The 22,373-nt window shown below is 35.7% G+C and overlaps 1 protein-coding gene across 2 annotated transcripts in view; it reads left to right on the top strand.

The window, feature by feature from the left end:
• The window catches only part of LRCH2 (leucine rich repeats and calponin homology domain containing 2), a 97,058-nt gene extending 83,284 nt beyond the window's left edge, over positions 1-13,774 (top strand). For both annotated transcript variants that reach the window (XM_021686414.1, XM_021686421.1), the window contains one exon: positions 13,655-13,774. In XM_021686414.1, the coding sequence (XP_021542089.1) occupies positions 13,655-13,774 (120 nt within the window). The remainder of the gene's footprint in view (positions 1-13,654) is intronic.
• Positions 13,775-22,373: the final 8,599 nt, after the last annotated feature.

The following is a 22,373-nucleotide window of genomic DNA, read 5'->3' on the forward strand; positions in this document are numbered from 1 at the left end:
TTGTTGTGTTGATTTGATACTTTATATCTTGAGTTGTGCTTGGTTAGCTCTTTTTACCTGTGTCATCATAATCTGGCCTACAGATTCCACTTTGACCTCTTTCCTCAAGTGAATAAATATAATTTATTTAGAGAGAATCAGTTGAAGTACAGTGTAATTTGGAAGCTACATGCTGTTCTCCTCTGATTACATGTCTGTGCTTCACATGATATTTTAGTGTATTTTTTAAAAGATTTTATTCATTATTTATTTGAAAGAGAGCAGGAGAGAGAGTGAGCAGGGGGAAGGAGCAGAAGGAGAGGGAGAAGCTGGCTCCCCACTGAGCAGGGAAGGGAGCCCAATGCGGCTCCATCCCAGGACCCTGGATCGGCTCCATCCCAGGACCCTGGATCGTGACCTGAGCTGAAGGCAGCCGACCAACCGACTGAGACACTCAGGCGCCTCTGACATGATGTTTTAAAAATTGAATTCTTGGGGTGCCTGGGTCGCTCAGTCGTTAAGCGTCTGCCTTCAGCTCAGGTCATGATCCCAGGGTCCTGGGATCGAGCCCCCACATCAGGCTTCCTGCTCAGTGGGAAGCCTGCTTCTCCCCACCCCAGTTGTGTTCCCTTCTCTGTCGAATAAATAAATAAAATCTTAAAAAAAATGGATAAAAATTGAATTTTTTTTTATGAAAAAGATTTTTTTTAAAGATTTTATTTATTTGTCAGAGAGAGCGAGCGAGCGCACAAGCAGAGGGAGAAGCATACCCCCCGCTGAGCAGGGAGCCGGATGTGGGACACAATCCCAGTACCCTGGGATCATGACCTGAGCTGAAGGCCGATGCTTAACCAACTGAACCACTCAGGCATCCCTAAAAAATTTGATTCTTAAACATTTTTATATTCTTTCTTTTTGTACTCAATCTCTTATTGAGAAAACAAAAATTAGGAAGGTTTGTTTTCTAGTTGTGATTGTATTATATACATTTTTCTGTTTTACCATTTTTAAGATTTTTTGGGGGGCATTCTCAATAAACATTGAATGAATGCACATTTTACAAATGAGAAAACTGAGTCACAGGGAAGTTAGGGAACTTGTCCAAGGTCACACCTTTAATAACCAGTGGAGCCAAGCTGTGAATCCAGGTGGTCTGACTTCAGAACTTATCCTCTAATGTGGATATTCTCTATTTCTGTTCATTTACATGAAAGAAAAGACATTGCAAAATACTCCAGATACCTTCTTGGTACAGTAGGCAAGGGTGATCAGTTAGGAAGTTCTTATGAAAACTATTCTACTTAGCATACTCTAATCTCTCTTTAGTTTCTTTTAGGGAAGGGCTAGTGCCCCACCCCAGTTTACTGTAAGAGGGACTATGGAAGGACCAGTTATGAACTCTCTTTTTGAAAATTCTCCAGCTACTGGCAGTGAGGGAAGAGTTTAATAGTTAGCTTCAATTTGTTTCCCTGACTTAGAGTCAGTTTTTTCATTTAGGTTTTTTTCATTTTAAGATTTTTTAAATTTTTATTTTTAATAGCTTTTTTGAGGTATAATTGACATATACATATAGATAAGGTGTACAATTTGGCAAGTTTTGACATGCTATTATAGCATGAAATCATCAACATAGTCAAGATAATGAACTTATTCATTACCCCCAAAACTTCCCTTCTATCCCTTTGCAATCTTTTCTTTCCCAGATAACCACTAATCTGCTTTCTGTTATTATAGTTTAGTTTGCATTTTCTATCTAGAATTGTATATAAATGGAATGATAGAATATGTATGATTATTTTCTGGCTTTTTTCACTCAGTATAATTGTTTTTAAGACTCATCAATGTTGTTGCATGTATAAATATGTCATTCAGTTTTATTGCTGAGTAGTATTTCATTGTATGAATATACGACAGTTTGTTGGTCCATTGACCTGTTGATAGCCATTTGGATTGTTTCCAGTATTAGGGGACCACTTGGACAAATAAGACAGCTATGAACATTTATATAGAAGTGTTCAGATACATACATTCTTTAATTTGGGGTAGATATCCGGGAGTGGAATGACTGGAACATATGGTAGGTGTGTACTTAACATTATAAGAAAGTACAAAACTGTTGCCCAAAGTGGTTGTACCATTTTATATTCCTATCACCAGTGTATGAAAGTTTTAGTTCCTCTACATTCTCAACCAGCATTTAATATAGTCAGTGTTGTTTTTTTCTTTTTTAATTTTTGCCTTTCTAACAGGTATGTACTGGTTTGTTAGTGTGGTTTTAATTTGCATTTCCTTGAAGACTAATGATGTTGATCATCTTTTCAAGAGCTTATTTGCCATTTGTATGACTTTTATGACGTGTTTAATCTTTTGTCTTTTTTAATTGGGTTGTTTTCTTGTCATTGAGTTTGAGAATTTCTCTACAAAGAATGGACAAAGTTCTTTATCAAATGTGTGAATTACAAATATTGTAGCATAAGTCTTTGGCTTGTCTTTTCATTCTCATTATAGTATCTTTCAAACAGCAGAAGTTTTATATTTTTTGAAGTAAAATTTATCATTTTAAAAAATTCATATGCCCTCCTTAATACCCATCCCCCTGTCCACCTCCTCTCCAGCAACCCTTAGTGTGTTCTCTATAGTTAAGAGTCTCTTTTATGTTTTGTCTCTTTTTTCCCCTTTGTCCATCTGTTATGTTTTTTAAATTCCATATATGAGCGAAACCATATGGTATTTGTCTTTCTATGACTGACTTGTTTTGCTTACCAAAGTACTCCCTAGCTCCATCTATGTCCTTGCAAATGGCAAGATTTCATTCTTTTCTATGGCTGAGTAGTATTCCATTGTGTATACCACTTTTTAATCCATTCATCAGTGAATGGACATTTGGGCTCTGTCCATAATTTGGCTATTGCTGATAATGCTGCTGTAAACATCGGGGTGTATGTATCCCTTCAAATCAGTATTTTTGTATCCTTTGGGTAAATACCTAGTAGTGTAATTGCTGGATTGTAGGATAGTACTGTTTTTAACATTTTTTTTATTTTTAACGTTTTGAGGAATCTCCGTACTGTTTTCCAGAGTGGCTGCACCAGTTTGCTTTCCCACCAGCAGTATAAGAGGGTTCCCCCTTTTCCGCATCCTCACCAATATCTGTTGTTTCCTGTGTTGTTAATTTTAACCATTCTGACAGGTGTGAGGTCATATCTCATTGTGGTTTTGATTTGTATTTCCTTAATGATGAGTGATGTTGAGCATCTTTTCATGTGTCTACTAGCCATCTATCTCGATGTCTTCTTTGGAGAAATGTCTACTCATGTCTTCCCATTTTTTAACTGGATTCTTTTTTGGGTAAGTTTTATAAGTTCTTTATAGATTTTGGATACTAACCTTTTATCAGATATGTCATTTGCAAATATCTTCTCCCATTCTGAAGTCTGCCTTTTGCTTTTGTTGATTATTTCCTTTCTTCATCTAATGTAACAGTCTTTGGTTTAAAATCTAGTCTTTCTGATATAAGTATTGCTACTCCTGCTTTCTTTTTGGCACCAAACTTCTGCTGTTTGTAGAAGCTTTTTTTTCTTGATGAAGTCCCAATAGCTTATTTTTGCTTTTGTTTCCCTTGCCTCAGGACACATATCTGGTAAGAAATTGCTACACCCAATGTCAAAGAGGTTACTGCCTGTGTTCTCTAGGATTTTGATGGTTTCCTGTCTCACATTTAGGTCTTTATTACATTTTGAATTTCTTTCTTTTGTGTGTTTGGTGTAAGAACATAGTCAAATTTCATTCCTTCGCATGTTGCAGTCCAGTTTTCACAACACCATTTATTGAAGAGATAGTCTTTTTTTCCATTGGATATTCTTTCCTGCTTTGTCAAAGATTAGTTGACCATATAGCTGTGGTTCCATTTCTGGGTTTTCTATTCTGTTCCATTGATCTGTGTTTCTGTTTTTGTGTATCATACTGTTATGATCACTACAGGTTTGTAATAGAACTTGAAGTCTGGAATGGTGATGTCTCCAGCTTTGCTTTTCTTTTTCAAGATTGCTTTGGCTATTTGGGGTCTTTTCTAGTTCCATACAGATGTTAGGATTATTTGTTCTAGCTCTGTGAAAAGTGCTGGTGGTATTTTGATAGGGATTGCATTCAGTGTGTAGATCGCTTTGGGTAGTATGGACATTTTAACAATATTTGTTCTTCCAGTCCATGAGCATGGACTGTTTTCCATTTCTTCGTATCATATTCAGTTTCTTTAATCAGTGTTTTATAGTTTACTTTGTCAAATGTTTTTTTCTGCACCTATTGACAGGATCATGTGGTTCTTATTCTTTCTTTTATTAATGTGGTATATCACGTTAATTGATTTGCTAATATTGAACCACTCTTGCAACCCAAGGATAAATCCCACTTGATCTTGGTGAATGATTCTTTTAATGTCCTGTTGGATTTGATTTGCTAGTATTTTGTTGAGAATTTTTCACCAGGGCTGTTGGCCTGTAGCTCTCTTTTTATATGGGGTCTTAGTCTGGTTTTAGAATCAAGGTAATCCTGGCTTTGTAGAATGATTTTGAAAGTTTTCCTTCCATTTCTATTTTTTGGAATAGTTTGAAAAGAATAGGTATTAAGTCTTTAAATGTTTGTTAGAATTCACCTGTGAGGCCCTGCCCCTGGAGTTTTGTTTATTGGGAGATTTTTGGTCACTGATTCAATTTCTTTGGTGGTTATTGGTTTGTTCAAGTGTTCTATTTTTTTCCTGTTTCAGTTTTGGTAGTTTGTATATTTCTAGGAATTTATCCATTTCTTCCAGATTACCCAGTTTGTTGGAATATAACTTTTTATTTTATTATCTTATAATTATTTGTATTTCTGTGGGGTTGGTTGTGACTTCTCTCTCATTCATGATTTTATTTGTGTCCTTTCTCTTTTTTTTTTTTTTAAAGATTTTATTTGTCAGAGAGAGAGAGAGAACAAGCAGGGGGAGTGGCAGGCAGAGGGAGAAGCTGACTTCCCACTGAGCAGGGAGCCCTATGTGGGGCTCCATCCTAGGACCCTGGGATCATGATCTGAGCTGAGGGCAGATGCTTAACCGACTCAGCCACCTAGGCGCCCTGATGTCATTCTTTTTGTACTTGTTGAGGGCTGATTTGTGACCTAGTGTATAATCTATTCTGGAGAATGTCCAATGTGCCCTTGAAAAGAATGTGTATTCTGCTGCTTTAGGCTGAAATGTTCTGGACGTATCTCTTAAGTCCATCTGTTCCAGTGGGTCATTCAAAGGCATTGTTTCCTTCTTGAATTTCTGTTTAGATGATGTAAGTGGGGTGTTAAAGTTCCCTACTATTATTGTATTACTACCAATGAGTTTCTTTATGTTTGTTACTAATTGTTTCGTATATTTGGGTGCTCCCAAAGTGGGGGCATGATTGTTTAGATCTTGTTGGATAAAACCCTTTATTATGATATAGTGCCCATCTTCATCTAATGTTACAGTCTTTGGTTTAAAATCTAGTCTTTCTGATATAAGTATTGCTACTCCTGCTTTCTTTTGGCATCCATTAGCATGGTCAGTGTTTCTTCATCCCCTCACTTTCAATCTGTAGGTGTCTTTAGGTTTAAAATGAGTCTCTTGTAGGCAGCATATAGATGGGTGTTGTTTTTTTATCCATTCTGACACCCTCTGTCTTTTGATTGGAGCTTTTAGTCCATTTATAGTCAGAGTAATTATCGATAGATACGAATTTAGTGCCATTTTATTACTTGTTTTGTCATTGTTTCTGGAGATTTTCTGTTCCTTTCTTGTCTTTGTTGCTTTTTGTCTTTCTTTCCCACTCAAAGAATCCCCTTTAATATTTCTTAAAGGGCTGATTTAGGGGCGCCTGGGTGGCTCAGCCGTTAAGCGTCTGCCTTCGGCTCAGGTCATGATCTCAGGGTCCTGGGATCGAGCCCCACATCGGGCTCCCTGCTCCTCGGGAAGCCTGCTTCTCCTTCCCCCACTCCCCTTGCTTGTGTTCCCTCTCTCGCTGTGTCTCTCTCTGTCAAATAAATAAAATCTTAAAAAAAAAAAAAAAGGGCTGATTTAGTGGTCACCAACTCCTAGTTTTTATTTTTCTAGGAAATTCTTTATCTCTCCTTCAATTTTGATTGATAGCCTTGCTGGATAGAGTATTCTTTGCTGCAGATTTTTCCCATTCAGCCCTTTGAGTATATCATGCCACTTTCTTCTGGCCTGCTAAGTGTCTGGGGAAAGATCTTCTGCTAACTTTGTCTTCCCATATAAGTTAGGGACTTCATTTGTCTTACTGATTTTAGGATTTCTACTTTATATTTCGCAAATTTAACTACGATATGGCTTGGTGTTGGCTTGCTCTTGTTGATTTTTTTTAAGGGATTTATTTTATTTATTTATTTATTTATTTATTTATTTATTTATTTATTTATTTATCCATCCTCCTGAGGGGGAGGTTGAGGGAGTGGGAGAGAACCTCCAGCAGACTCCCAACAGGGGGCTTGTCTCATGACCCTGAGATCATGATCTGAGCTGAAACCTAGAGTTGGATGCTTGAACCACCCAGACACCCCTGTTTTTGTTGATTTTGTTAGGAGTTCTCTGTGCCTTCTGGGTCTGTTTGCTTCCCCAGATTAGGGAAGTTTTCAGCTATAATTTACTCAAATAAATCTTCTGCCCCCTTTTCTCTCTTCTTCTTGGGCTCCTATGATATGATTGTTACTGGTTTCATGGAGTCACTGAGTTGCCTTAATATACCTTTGTGATCCAAGATTTTTCTTACCTTATTTTGATCAGCTTCATTATTTTCCATAATTTTGTCTTATATAACACTTGTTTGTTCCTGTGCTGCTTCCATCCTTGTGGTCATTACACCTGTTGGTTTCGAATCTCAGTTATTTCATTTTTCATTTCGGACTCACTGGTTTTAAGCTCTTTTCCTCTGCAGTAAGTGTCTCAGATGTCTTCTATGCTTTTCTCAAGCCCAGATAGTATCCTTATGATTGTTTCTTTATATTCTGGATCAGGCATATTATTTAGTATCTGTTTCAATTAGATCCCTGGCCCTGACCTTTTCTTGTTCATTCTTTTATATTTTAAAGATTTTCCTTTTTATTTGAGAGAGAGAGAATGTGAGAGAGAGAGAGATCATGAGCGGGGAGGGGAGGGGTAGATGGAGAAGCAGACTCCCTGATGAACAGGGAGCCCAATGTGGGGCTCGATCCCAGGACCCTGGGATCATGACCTGAGCCGAAGGCAGACGCTTAACCAGCTGAGCCACCCAGGTGCCCCTTGTTCATTCTTTTGTGTTGAATTCTTCCATCTTGGGATTTTGTCTAGGTCTCTTTTTTCTCTGTGTTAGGAAAGCCTATTATCTTTCCTGCTTCTGAGATTAAAGGCTTTATGAAGAAGAGGTCATATAATGTCCAGGGCTCTTCAGGAAGTGTCTCTGGTGTATGCTGCGTGCCGTCTGCTGCTGTGTTATGGCTGCTCTATCCCTCAAATCATTCCTGTAAGAGTTTCTCCTTGCTTGCAGTGGGGAGTATGTTTGGACCTTGGCCAGAGTGTGGAGAGTTTTAACTAGGTGTGTTCTGGTCTGCTTGTTAAAAGAGACCTGATGCTATTTCCACTACAGCTGATGCTTTGCAGAATTTTATGGTCTGTAGATACGGTGCGTGTGGAGGTTTGTGCTGGTCTTCTGGGGGAGGGGCCTGTGCTGCTATGGGTTCTCAGACACACTTATCCTGGAAAAGCAGTACCAGAAGAGCACATGGTGATGGGGCTTGGTGTAAGCAATTTAGGCAGCCATTGTTGGCACTGTGCTGCTTCCTGAAGTTAGTTTATGCTGAGGGCTGGGAGCATGAAATGGCTCCAGCCAGCTCCTTTGTCCCTGGAGAGGCAATGCCACCTCTCTCAGATGTGCTCCGAGAAGGGGAACCACAGATTACACAGTCTGCCCCCAGTTAGCTGCTTGCATTCTGTACGGTAGCACTGCAGCCCTCAGGGCTTTATACCAGCCATGTCGCAGACTTCTAACACGCCAGTATTTGAGCCCCACTGACTGCAACAAGTCCTAAAAATCAGCCCCTCTCCTTTTCCCTGTCAGTGGCTTTAGGGAAGTGTTTTCCTTGTGTGATCCCCTTTGTGCTCCTCTCTCTCCCTCTCACATCTCTCTGTGACCAGGGCTCCCTCCCCTCTGTAGCACTCAAGATCCTTTTCTCCACCAAACCACATCTCCGTACCTCCGACCTTCCATGATGTGGCCTCCTCTCTCCCTCTGGTTGTGCAGTTTGTTTTTTTAGTCCTCAGATCAATTTCTTGGGTATTCAGAATGATTTGATATTTATCTAGCTGTGTTCCAGTAACGAGGCAAGCCTAGGGTCCTCCTCATACTCCACCATCTTAGCTCCTCCCTAGAATATTTTTATCACCCCAGAAACTTCTTACCCATTAGTAGTCTCCCCTCCCATTGCCCCCCACCATTCTTTCTCTATGGATTTGCCTCTTCTGGACATTAGTATAAATGAAGTCATACAGTATGGGATCTTTTGTGTCTGCTTTTTTCATTTTGTATAATGTTTTCAAGGTTCATCCATGTTGTAGCATAAAGCAGTACTTCAATTCTTTATATGCTTGAATATTTTATTGTATGTATATACCACATTTTATTTATAATTCATAAGTTGATGGACATTTGGGCTGTTTTCACTCATTGTTTATTATCAATAATGCTGCTGTGAACGCTCATGAACAAATTTTTTTTTTTTGAACACTTGTTTCAGCTTTCTTTGGAATTGCCAGGTTATATGGTTACTCTTTTTTGAGTTTATCTTTGATGATTTTTCAATTTACATTTCCACCAGTGTTTGAGGATTCTAATTTGTCCAAATTCTCATCAACAATAATTATTGTATATCTTTTTGATTCTACCCATCCTTGTGGTGTGAAGTGATAGGTATCTCATTGTGGTTTTAATTAGCATTTCCTTAATAGCTAATGATGTTGGACATATTTTCATGTGCTTATTGACTATTTGTATATATTCTTTGGAGAAATGTCTTTTCACATCCTTTGCCCATTTGTTAATTGGATTATTCAGTTTTTTCTTACTGAGTTTTAGGTGTTTTTTTTTTTTTAATTTATTTTTTTTTTAAAGAATTTATTTAATTATTTGACAGAGAGAGACACAGCGAGAGAGGGAACACAAGCAGGGGGAATGGGAGAGGGAGAAGCAGGCTTCCCGCCGAGCAGGAGCCCGATGCGGGGCTCGATCCCAGGACCCTGGGATCATGACCTGAGCCGAAGGCAGACGCTTAACGACTGAGCCACCCAGGCGCCCCGAGTTTTAGGTGTTTTTAATATAATCCAGATATAAGTACTTTATTTTTTTTAAAGATTTTTAAAATTTATTTGACAGAGAGAGAGACAGTGAGAGAGGGAACACAAGCAGGGGGAGTGGGAGAGGGAGAAGCAGGCCTCCCGTGGAGCAGGGAGCCTGAGGCGGGACTCGATCCCAGGACCCTGGGATCATGACCTGAGCCGAAGGCAGATGCTTAACAACTGAGCCACCCAGGCACTCCTCAGATATAAATAAGTACTTTATGAGATATGATTTACAAATGTTAGCTGTTGGATTTTTTAGAGATAAAGTGTATCAGGTTGAGAAAATTCCTTTCAATTGCCAGTTGCTGAGAGTTCTTATCAGCAATGGATGTTGACTATTGTCAAATGCTTTTTCTACAGCTAATGAGATGATAACATCCTTTTTCTTTCAAAATATTGTGACTTACCTTGGTTGATTTTCAGATATTAAGTCAAACCTGGATTCTTGGGATAAACCTTGGTCATTACAGATTTTGTTGTTTTTATATTGTTGAATTCAGTTTGCTAAAATTTTGTTTAGACTTTTTACATCTATGTTCATGGGGATACTGATCTTTAGTTTTCCTTTATTTTAATATCTTTGCCTGACTTGTAGTGTCAAGGTAATGTTGACCTCATGGAATAGCTCAGGAAGTATTCCCTGCTCTTCACTTTTCCTGAAGATTTTGTGTAGAATTGATATTATTTCCTTTTAAAATATTTAGTCAAATTCTTTAGTGAATCCATCTGGGCCAAGGGTTTTTGTTGTTGGAAGGTTTTTAACTACAATTTTAATTTCTTTAATAGATACAGGGCTGTTCTGGTTTTCTCTTTCTTCTTGCAGGAGTTTTGGTATACTGTCTTTCAAAGATTTTGTCTATTTTTCTGAGCTTAGCAGGGAGCCTGATGTGGGGCTCGATCCCAGGACCCCGGGATCATGACCTGAGCCGAAGGCAGACGCTTAACTGACTGAACCACCCAGGCGCCCCATCTTCTTCTTATAAAGTTGTTTATAATGTCCCCTTATTATCAACTTAGTATTTGTAGAATCTCTTGTGATGTTACTTCTTTTATTCCCGATATTGGTAAATTGTGTATTTTCTCTTTTTTCTTCTGATTAACCTAGCTCTAGAGGTTTATGAATTTTTAGAAATTTTCTCAATGAGCTAATGTTTTGTTTCACCGATATTTTTTCTATTTTTTTCTGGGTTTTATTTTATTGTTTTCCTCTCTCAACTTCATATGTTCTTTCTTTCTGCTTGCCATTGGTTTAATTTGTTCTTTTTCTATCCTCTAAGGTGGAAACTGAGTTCATTGATTTGAAACACTTTCTTTTCTAACATTTCAGTGGTTATTTGAATAAATAAGCAAAACATTAGGAGGGCAACAAATGTTGTTGCGAAAATGGAGATAAGAAGATAGCTTTTGAGAATGTTTCTGATAAATGGGATATTACCAGTAGTATTTGGTGAATGGTTTATGGGAATTAGGAAGAAAGAAAAGATTATTATGATTTCCAGTTTATGTTGAGAGAGACTGAATAGTGTATTATTCACTGAGGTATAGAATGTAAAAGGACAAGTTAATTTAGTGTTGGAATAATTCTGCTGTGGACACATTGATTTTGATGTTTGTTGAACATCCATTTGGCTATATCAAGTTCATATTTGTATCCAGAGCTCAGTAGAGAGATCATGGCAGGAAATAAAGATTTGAAAGTAATCAGGATAGAAGATATAGTTGTTACTATTTGGGAATAGGAGCCCAGTCTTGCCAAGGCTTCCCATGTTTCAAGAAACAGTGGATTTAGGGGCTCCTGGGTGGCTCAGTTGGTTAAGCATCTGCCTTCGGCTCAGGTCATGATCTCAGGGGAGTCCTGCATTGGGCTCCCGGCTCAGTGGGGAGCCTGCTTCTCCCACTCCCTCTGCCTGTTGCTCCCCCTGCTTGTGCTTGCTTGCTCTCACTCTCAAATAAATAAATAAAATCTTTAAAAAAAAAAAAAACAGTGGATTAAAAAAATATATAATGTTTTGGGACTCCTGGGTGGCTCAGTCAGTTAAACATCCAACTCTTGATTCAGCTCGGGTCATGATTTCAGTCCTGAAATCGAGTCCTGCATGGGGCTTCCCATTCAGTGGGGAGTCTGCTTGGGATTCTTTCTCTCTCTCTCTCCCCCTGCCTCCCCACTCTCTCAAATAAATAAAGAAAATCTTAAAAAAATGTAATGTTTCTAGATTTGTAAAATACTGTGCTAACCAAGTGTAATACAATTATAAACCAGATGGGTCCTGTAGATGATCTGTTCGCTATTCACTCTATCCATTACTAGCTTATTTTCCTGAGATGAATGGGTGTCCCAACTGAAGCAGTGAACTGCACTGTTTCTTCAGAAATAGCTACCAATTTTATTTGATGATATGCACATGCATGCAACTCTTTAGTTAACCCTTGCAGTTTTGATAAAGTTTTGAATATACCAAAGAGAGGATATAGTCTAAAAGAGAAGAGGTGAAGACAGAACCCTTGAAAACATTAAGAATGTTAGAAAAAAAAAATGTTAGAAGAGGGGCGCCTGGCTGGCTCCTTCAGTAGAGCATGTGGCACTTGATCTTGGGGCTGTGAGTTTGAGCCCCACGTTGGGAGTAGAGATTACTTACAAAAAAGAACAAAAAAGAAAGAATGTTAGAGTAGAATCAGTGAAGGCTAATGAAAACCTAATGCAAAGTTGCTTCTAAACCTTCTTTCTTATAGAATTGTGAAGATCAAATAACACATGATGTGCTTATAAGAGTAGGTAGTTGTTACTTAGCAAATTCTACATCACTGGAACTAAGAAGCAACAAAACACCACTAGCAGCTGGAGGGAAGTAACCTTAAGATAAAAAAAGTACTGAATCTCTTCATATATCAGAGATCATGGAACATCAGAACTAGTAGAATGAATGCACCAGAGCAGCCAATTTTGTACAGGACTGAAGAGTTTACAAAGCACTTCTACCACCAGACTATTCACTTTATTTCTCACACAGTCCTGTCTTCAGGATAAAGAAACTGAGTCTCAGGGAATTTTATTACCTTTAGTACTTCATATCTCATGGCCCTTAGATGTCCTGGCTGGAAATGTAGTGCTCTTTCTACTCCAACAGAAGAGCTTAGGGAACATCTAGCATGACTGTCTCACTTTAAAATATTTGCTTATTATGCGGGTCAGATCAGCCTCAGATCAAAACACAGCCATAAAATAGAATCCCATACCATTAAAATCTATTGAAACAGCCATTTTAGAAGTAGAATTTACACAATGAGATATCATCTCACATCTGTTAGAATGGCTATCACCAAAAAGACAAAATGTTGGTGAGGATGTTGAGAAAAGGGAACCTTCATATCCTGTTGGTGGGAATGTAAATTGGTATAACCTTTATGGAAAACCATATGCAGGGTCCTCAAAAAATTAAAAATGGAAATACCATAAAGACCCAGCAATTCTACTTCTGAGTGTTTATCCAAAGAAAACAAAAATACCAATTCAAAGAGATATATGCACCCCTGTGGTCATTGTGGCTTTATTTACAATAGCCAGGATATTGAAGCAACCTAAGTGTCCATCAACTGATAAATGGATACAGATGTGGTATATATATACAATGGAATACTACTCAGCTATAAAAAGAATGAAATCTTGCCATTTGTGACATGGATGGACCTTGAGGATATTAGATATTATGATAAGCAAATTATGTCAGACAGAGAAAAACAAATCCTGTATGTTTTCACTTACATGTGGAGTTTAAAAAAACCAAATGAACAAACAAAACAAAATGTACTTTATAGATACAGAGAATAAAGTGGTGTTTGCCAGAGGAGAGTAGGTGAAATCAGGTGATGGGGGCTCAAGAGGTATAAACTTTCAGTTATAAAATAAATAAGTCATGGGGGTAATGTACCACATAGTGACTATAGTCAGTAATATTGTAGAATATACTTAGAGTTGCCAAGAGAGTAAATCCTAAAAGTTAACTTTATATGGTGATGGATGGATGGTACTAGACTTATTGTGGTGACTATTTTGTATTATATTGTATACATATTTCAAATCATTATGTTTTACACCTGAAACTAATATAATGTTATATGTGAATTACCTCAACAAGAGAATTAAAAAATTAGAATTTAATTTAATTAGTATGATAATACTTTTTACTTGACGTTTTACAGGATATGTTTTAAAAATCCAGTTCTGACTTGTTTAGGCTTTACTGCACTATAAAAAACAAATGTTTTGATATCATTTATTTTGTTTTTCAGGAAAGACTCTGTTTGCCTCATCATATTTTGGAAGAGAGAGGTCTTGTGAAAGTCGGTGTCACAGTTCAGGCTCTTCTTGAATTACCTACAACCAAGGCATCTCAGCTTTCTACAGCTTGATGTAACATTTCAAAATTATAAGTGTATAGTTGCATTTATTTGAAGTGATTTCACATATCTCAAATTCATGATAAGAATGTCTAATCAAAGATAATTTTATTAGGTCAAGCCTTAGGTTTAAAAAAATCATGTTAAAACATCAAAATTAAATTTGAATTGCCCAAACTTCTTTTGGGGGAAAACTGGATTAACTTAATGAGAGTTTTTGATAAATTCAAATTCTCTTTTTATTATGTCAGTTGATAACCTTGATTATTTTTCAAAAACCAGATTGATACTAAATTTAAAATGTGGTTTCAATTTAATAATCACATTAGGTTAATTTTTTTATATCATAGCATACTAGTAAACACCTGGATGAGGTAATCATTTTTTTACCGATTTAAAACTATTCTATATTTGAGTTATTTAATACACTTCTAATTCTAGTTTATACACAGTTTCTTCAATCTTTGGTCTTAGTTTTCTAGAAAAAAATGAGTAGAAAATGCAGAACTCTGGCTTTATATTAAATTCTTTTAGTATTATAGGTTGGTGCCAAAATATTTTCAGTTGTACTGTAGATTGTTTACATGTGAAGTGCCTGTGTAATTGATGACTCTTATATAGTCTTAAGCATTTTTGCAATTTCTTTTTATGTATTAATGGAATCAGTGGAACTTTAAAATATTTTAGTAGATTTTGTAAGGTCAGTAATATGTGAGGATTTAAATGTGCCTCACATTGTGACATCTGTGGTTTTTTATTTAGTCCATTGCAGCTTTCCTAAAATTGGTTATGTCATGTTGTCAAAAAAAAAAAAAAACAACCCAATGTTAATATGCTTAATTTATGCTATTTAATTTTGCAAAACTTAATCATCTTTTAAAATGTATTATTTGAAGAGTATTTTATTTCTGTATTGAAAACGTTACACAAAGCAGTAAGGTTTTTGAGAAGTAGCAAAGTACTAATTATCAAGGACATTTTGATAAAACTGCCAAAGTTTGGGTTTATGTCTTGACTTTCAGTAACATTATGTCAGTATGCTGCCATTAGTTTTATTCAGATTCAGAGAGCAGCAGTTGAAGAATAGGTTTTTATTTGAAATCTGGCCATTTGTGGATCCTGTAAATCTTATGATCCTCAATTAACAAGATGTTGAATTAAACACAGACCATTCTATATATATTTTCATAAGTATACTATGTTACAAAGTCCTTGTTTAATTTGGAGATAGATAAATTTATGTTGGTAGTAGTGCAGGAATTTTTCAAAAACATTACTGTAATGAATACTCAGTTTGGTATAGAAGAACCTTAGTATAATTACTTTTGTAGTAGCCAAGCAAGTACCATATCTTAAATATGTGATTATTTGCACTTGTTACCTCTTAATATGGATGCAACTTATTAAAAGTGTTGACCTGGGTATTTCAAAGGGTATATATAAAAGGTAAAAACTAGTGTGCCAAATGGTATATAAGGGTTGGTTTAGGAACAACTCAACTTTTTTTGATCAGTTGGCATGTAGCCATATAATTAAATTTTGGCATTAGAATACAGATGTGTTCTTTATATTCCCCGAGTGTGAAATTGGAGCTTTTAAAGAATTAAAGCTCTTATGACTATAAGGTTTAAAAATTAAATTATTAGTAATTTATTACTTTAAATATTTGAGCTAATTAGTTACTATTTTTCAGTTGGATCTAAAAAAAAAACTTCATTGGCATAATCAGTCTCCCTAGTGAAAACTTGGGTAATAAAGGTAAGAAATGGCAAATAAATATCTTAAGTTGTTAGTTTTTATTGTAGAAATTTGACAATGTTACAAATAAAGTGACCAGTAAAAGCTACAGCAATCATTCATACTGCTTTTTTATCATGCTGTAGGAGTCCTGTTATTAATCAACCTAGATGTTATTTTACAAATATTTTCCTGTTTCATATCATTGAAATATTAGTGAAATTATAGGCCATTTCCTTATTGCATTTCACTTACTTGTCAGTTATTACCTTAAAGGGAAAATACACCAGAACTTTACTGTAACATTCTTCACTGCAAAGCAAAATTCCATTTAAGATGGGTCCATATGAGGTCTATATCATGTCCGTTTATTTACTGTACTGCCAGAAAGCAACACCACCTCTAAGTCAGTTTCTCACATAGTCCCCAAGGACACATTTTACCAAGGCTCTGATGTATTTCTTTTATTAGTTTTTAAATAAGTCTAAATTTTATTCTAAATGGTTCTTATGGTTATTTTATATTTACTTCATCAATTATTGAATTAAGAATGATTATAATTTTTTGAATTGGATTTGTGATTTGAAGACGGTTAAATAATCAAACTGAAATATTTTATTAGGCCCTAAAAATGTAGTAAGATAGCTACTTCTGCTAAATTTTATTACTGTATGGCACAAGAAAGAAGTGATGTTGGATATGTTAGAATTGAGATAAGGAGTAAAAATGCATTACCATTTGTTTAATAATTATCTCTACAGAATGCTAGTTTATTGACTTTTCTAAGTGAATTTTTTGAAGAATTCAGAAATCTTTGTATTGGTCACAGATCTATCATAATTGATTTTCTGATGCATTTAAAAATAAATGGAACACTTAATGTATATTACCGATGCAAACTGTGGATAAAGTTGAATGAAAAAATTAAAGTCTGAGATTTTTTTTCTCCCTCTCTACCTCTTCTCTCAACATCACAGCATCCATCTTTTCTAGGTATTTGGTAGCTTGTGTCTATATTCTCTACTATGGAAAAATAGACTTGAAGAGGATATTCCACGTAAGTTGTTTAAGAGTCCAGATTCTCTTTACATCATGTTATTTTCAGTAGATAATGTTTTCTTTAAAACACAATTTCCTAAGATATCTTCACAAAACAAATCATCTTTATATAAGTTAAACTATATATATATAAGTGTCAGATAAACCTTTACATAAAATAAAAGATAGGATAGGTCAAATTTTGATTATTTGTATTGTAGATTTTAGTGTTAGGTATATGATTGAATTAACCTTAAGCAATTTGATTAAAAAATAATCTTTCATTTTCAAGTAATTCTAGTTTTTAAAAATTCCACATATTTTATTAAAATGACTGTCATTTATTCATAATTGTTGCCCATCCTAAAAGTGGAAGGTTATTCGGGTAAATAATATTAAAGATTATATTGCCCCTGTTTTATAGTTACTCACCCTAAAGCCTCAGATTTAAAGAAGTACTTAAGTAAGTAAATATTAGGCATAAGTTGTTTGAAAAGTACTCTAGGTTTATCATAGGATTTTGAATTGTCTTTATTTGCTTTAGTAAATTTTGACGTTGTACATGGAATGGTTCTAAGTTTCTCAGGAACCTATCAGCATCCAGAGTGCTCTGAGAGACTGGGTTCCCTTTGATATGTTACTGTATATTGAATTAATTTGGAAATGCCTAGATATCTTCTGTTCCTTAAGGCATAATCTCTTCTATTTCTGCATTTTAAAACGTGACAAAAATCCCTATGTTTATGGTGTTTAAATAGCTTAGAATTTCCACAGTGTGTGTTTGTGTTTTATGCAAGGCTCCAGATGTTTTAGCAATTAGGGTCTTACTACATTGAAAAATCAGAGTTTTTAGAAGTTATGAGAATTCTGACGTCAGTAGTTTAGGATGGGAAGTTGCTGATTGAGTCATTTAAAAGTTATCATAATTTGTAAAAAGAAGATTCTTTAAAATGATCTTTAAAAAATTTGAAGAAATTACTGTGAACTATTTTCTTTGATTCTCAAATATATAATTTTTATTACCCTGCCACTTTAAGATTAGGAAAAATTAATTCATTTTTACTGTATGCCATTAATATTCATCAAGTGTCTACCTAAATAAGTGAGATATATATTAGGTGTGTTCATACGCAAACGTATAAATAGAAATAGATTTTTCAGATGGCAAATTGAATTTTCTAGAACTTTGTTCAGGTATCTCAGTAACTTATAATGCAAAGAAATAAAAAGTAATGCTGTATCATTTATGAAGTTATAATTAAAATTATGCTGTAAGACAGTGATTCTTACACTCTGATATGCATATGGATCACCTAGTGACCTTATTGGCCAAATAACAATTGATTCAACAGTTCAAGGATGGGCTTTGAGATTCTGCATTTCTAAGAAGCTCCCAAGTGATGCTGATCCTGCTGCTCCAGTGACCAGTTTTAGTAATAAGGCTTTGTGGTTGTTCAAGCTTTATATTAATATCAGTTTATTATACAATAGTAGTTCGATATTTTAAGTGATGCTTCAAGGTCATTATAACAGGTACTTAACATTTTTTAATAGGTCTCTCTTCTGAATTGTGTTCTACTTCATTAAGGACTTAGATTTTCTTTTATGGCTTTAATTATTTTTTAAGTTATTATTTTAGTTCCAGTTAACATATGGTGTTATATTAGTTTCAGGTGTACAGTATATTGATTCAACAATTCTGTGCATCACCTGGTACTTATCATGACAACTGCACTCCTTAATTCCCATCGCCTATTTGATCCATTTCCCCAAACCCCCCCTTCTTTTATGGTTTTAAAAGATGTGCTTTATGCTCTGATTAATATTATTTCATATTTTTATTTTCTTTCAAAAATCTATTTTAAACACACATGACCATGTAATTTTTATTTTTTTTTAAAGATTTTATTTATTTATTTGACAGAGAGACAGGGAACACAAGCAAGGGGAGTGGGAGAGGGAGAAGCAGACTTCCCGCTGAGCAGGGAGCCTGATGCCGGCTCGATCCCAGGGATCACGACCAGAGCTGAAGGTAGACGCTTAACGACTGAGCCACCCAGGCACCCCGACCATGTAATTTTAAAGTAAATTAGTCACATGAATAATAAGACATGTATTTATAAAATCCAAACAAGTTAATATAATGTTAAATTAGCAAATACTAATGCATAACACCTTCCTTTTTTGGAATGCTTAGAAAACTACCCCAATTTTTCATGGTCTTGATGTTAGTCCATTCTCCTCTTGCTAGGCAGCAACTCCCCTTTTGGTTTTAAGCTCATAGCATACTCATTCTTTCAGGCTACCATGATGAATGTAAAATTTGAGCCATATACAACACATATTTAATTTTAAATATTTATGATTTTTTATCAGAGTTGAAATTTTCAATTACAGATTATATCGTCTCCCAACAAATGGGTAAAGGTATTTATTTCATTCTTTTTTTATGGTAAATTGTACTGACTTAAAACGACTTAAAACATTTGGAATCATTTATTTTAATGCCTTCCAAAGCATGTGGTATCCTCCGTTAAAAAACAAATTAAAATCCGAGTTAGCCTGAATTACCAAGGGCAGCTGAATATCTTCTGTGGGAAGATGACTCATTTACTCTGAAGAAAATATGGGAAAGTTAATAATTAAATATAAAGAAGGGAGGCAGAGCAGAATCATGTTAAGCATTGAACTAGATGCTTTTTTATAATTGAATTATAAATAATGCAATTTATATATTTTTACTTATGTTTATCTCTTTCATAATCTTTAAAATTTAAGGTTAGTATTAGTAGAAATTAGTATAATGCTATAACCCAAATTATAAAATTGCACTTAATTGTATATTATCATGCTCATTAGTGAAGAAACATGTATGAAATATACATTTTTTACAAAATGTACAAATATACCAAATGTACAAATGTACCAATATACAAAATATTGTTATAATTTCTTGTTATTTTGTACCACCAAAATTTCCAGGGTTTTTTATGTATAAGGAATAGTTAATGATATACTCTTAGGTATAATCATAAAAAATTTAATACCATGAAAGGTTTTAGAATTTGTGTACTGCTGCTCTTCCATTCTTCAGACTAGGAAGCTGTGGCCTAGAATTATAGGATAGAGAGGCCAAAAATAAATCCATACCTATATGGTCAATTAATCTGTGACAAAGGAGAAAGTACAATGAGGAAAAGACAGTCTTTTCAATTAATAAAAAAAAACCCTCAAAATGGATTAAAGACCTAAATGTGTGAGACATAAAACTATAAAACTCTGAAAAGAAGAAATAGTAATTTCTCGGACATTGGTCTTAGCAACATCATTTATGAGTGTGCCTCCTCAGGCAAGGAAAACAAAAGCAAAAATAAACTGTTGGGACAACACCATTATAAAAGCCTTTCCACATTGAAGGAAATCATAAAACAAAAAAGAAACTTAGTGAGTGGAGAAGATATTTGCAAATGATATATGTTCAATAAGGGGTTAATATCCAAAATATATGTAGAAATTACAAAACTAAACTCAACACTAAAAAACCCCAGACAATCCAGTTAACAGATAGCAGAGGTTGATAAGTTCTTTATAGATTTTCCATGCTAACCCTATATCAGATATGTCATTTGCAAATATCTTCTTCCATTCTGATAATTGCTTATTAGTTTTGTTGATTGTTTCCTTCACTGTGCAGAAGCTTGTTATCTTGATGGAGTCCTAATAGTTCATTTTTGCTTTTGTTTCCATTGCCTCAGGAGATCTGTCTAGTAAGAAGTTGCTATGGCCAATGTCAGAGAGGTTACTGCCTGTGTTCTCCTCTTGGATTTTGATGGTTTCCTGTCTCACATGTAGGTTTTTAATTCATTTTGAATTTCTTTTTGTGTACCATGTAAGAAAGTGGTCCAGTTTCATTCTTCTGCATGTGGCTGTCCAGGTTTCCCAACAGCATTTGTTGAAGAGACTGTCTTTTTTCCGTTGGATATTCTTTCCTCCTGCAAAGTCTATAAAGAATTTATCAAACTCAACACCCAAAAAACAAATACTCCTGTTAAGAAATGGGCAGAAGACATGATTAGACATTTTTCCAAAGAAGACATCCAGATGGCTAACAGACACATGAAAAGAAACATCACTCATCATCAGAGAAATACAAATCAAAACTACAATGAGATACCACCTCACACCTGTCAGATTGGCTAAAATTAGCAACACAGGAAACAACAGGTGTTGGCAAGGATGCAGATAGGGGAACACACTTACTCTGTTGGTGGAAAGGCAAACTGGTGCAACGACTCTGAAAAACAGTATGGAGGTTCCTCAAAAAGTTAAAAATAGAACTACCCTATGACCCAGCAATTGCATTACTAGGTATTTACACATAGGATACAAAAATGCTGATTCGAAGGGGCACATGCACCCCGATGTTTATAGCAGGATTATCAACAATAGTCAAATTATGGACAGAGCCTAAATGTCCATCCACTGATGAATGGATAAAGAAGATGTGGTATATATACACAATGGAGTATTACTCAGCCATAAAATAGAATGAAATTTTGCCATTTGCAATGACATGGATGGAGCCACAGGGTACTATGCTAAGCAAAATAAGTCAGAGAAAGACAAATACCATATGATTTTACTCATGTGGAATTTAGAGACAAAACAGATGAACATAGGGGGTAGGAAAAAAATAGAGACTCTTTAACTATAGGGAACAAACTGAGGGTTGCTGGAGGGGAGGTGGGTGGGGGATGGGCTAAATGAGTGATGGGTATTAAGGAGGGCACATGTGATGAGCAGTGGGTGTTATATGTAAGTGATGAATCACTAAATTCTACTCCTGAAACTAATATTGCACTATATGTTAACTAACTAGAATTTGTCTTTTTAAAAGATTTATTTATTTATTTGAGAGAGATAGAGGGAGTGGGGAGGAGGGGCAGAAGGTGAGGGAGAGAGAGACAATCTGAAGCAGACTCCCTGCTGAGCATGGAGCTCAACTCGGGGCTCAGTCCCAGGACCCCAAGACCATGAACTGAGCCAAAATCAGGAATCAGATGCTCAACTGACTGAGCCACCCAGGAGCCCCACTAACTAGAATTGAAATGAACATTTGAAACATTAAAAAAAATGAACAGAGGACCTGAACAGACATTTTTCCAAAAAGGACATACAGATGGTCAACAGACACATGAAAAGATGCTCAACATCACTCATCATTAGGGAAATGCAAAACCACAATGAGATATCACCTCAGATCAGTCAGAATGGCTAGAATCAAAAAGACAAGAAATAGCAAGTGTTGGCAAGGATGTGGAAAAAAGGGAACCCCTCATGCACTATTGGTGGAAATGTAAATTCGTGCAGCCACTGTGGAAAACACTATGCAGGTTCCTCAAAAAATTAAAAATAAAAATACTATATGATCCAGGGGCGCCTGGGTGGCTCAGTCAGTGAAGCGTCTGCCTTCGGCTCAGGTCATGATCTCAGGGTCCTGGGATGGAGCCTCATGTCGGGCTCCCTGCTCAGTGGGGAGCCTGCTTCCCCCTCTTCCTTTGCCTCTCCCCCCTGCTTGTGCTTGCTCTCTCTCTCTCTGTCAAATAAATAAAATCTTAAAAAAAATACTATATTATCCAGTAATTTCACTTCTGGATATCTGCCGAAAGAAAACAAAAATGCTAATTTGGAAAGTTATATGAACTCTGTGTTTATTGCAGCATTATTTACCATAGTCAAGATGTGGAAGCAACCTAAATGTCCATGGATAGATAAATGGATAAAGGGGTGTGTGTGTGTGTGTGTGTGTGTGTGTGTGTGTGTGTGTGTGTGTGTG

This window comes from Neomonachus schauinslandi, chromosome X, assembly GCF_002201575.2.
Source record: "Neomonachus schauinslandi chromosome X, ASM220157v2, whole genome shotgun sequence".
NCBI classification, from domain to species: domain Eukaryota; kingdom Metazoa; phylum Chordata; class Mammalia; order Carnivora; family Phocidae; genus Neomonachus; species Neomonachus schauinslandi.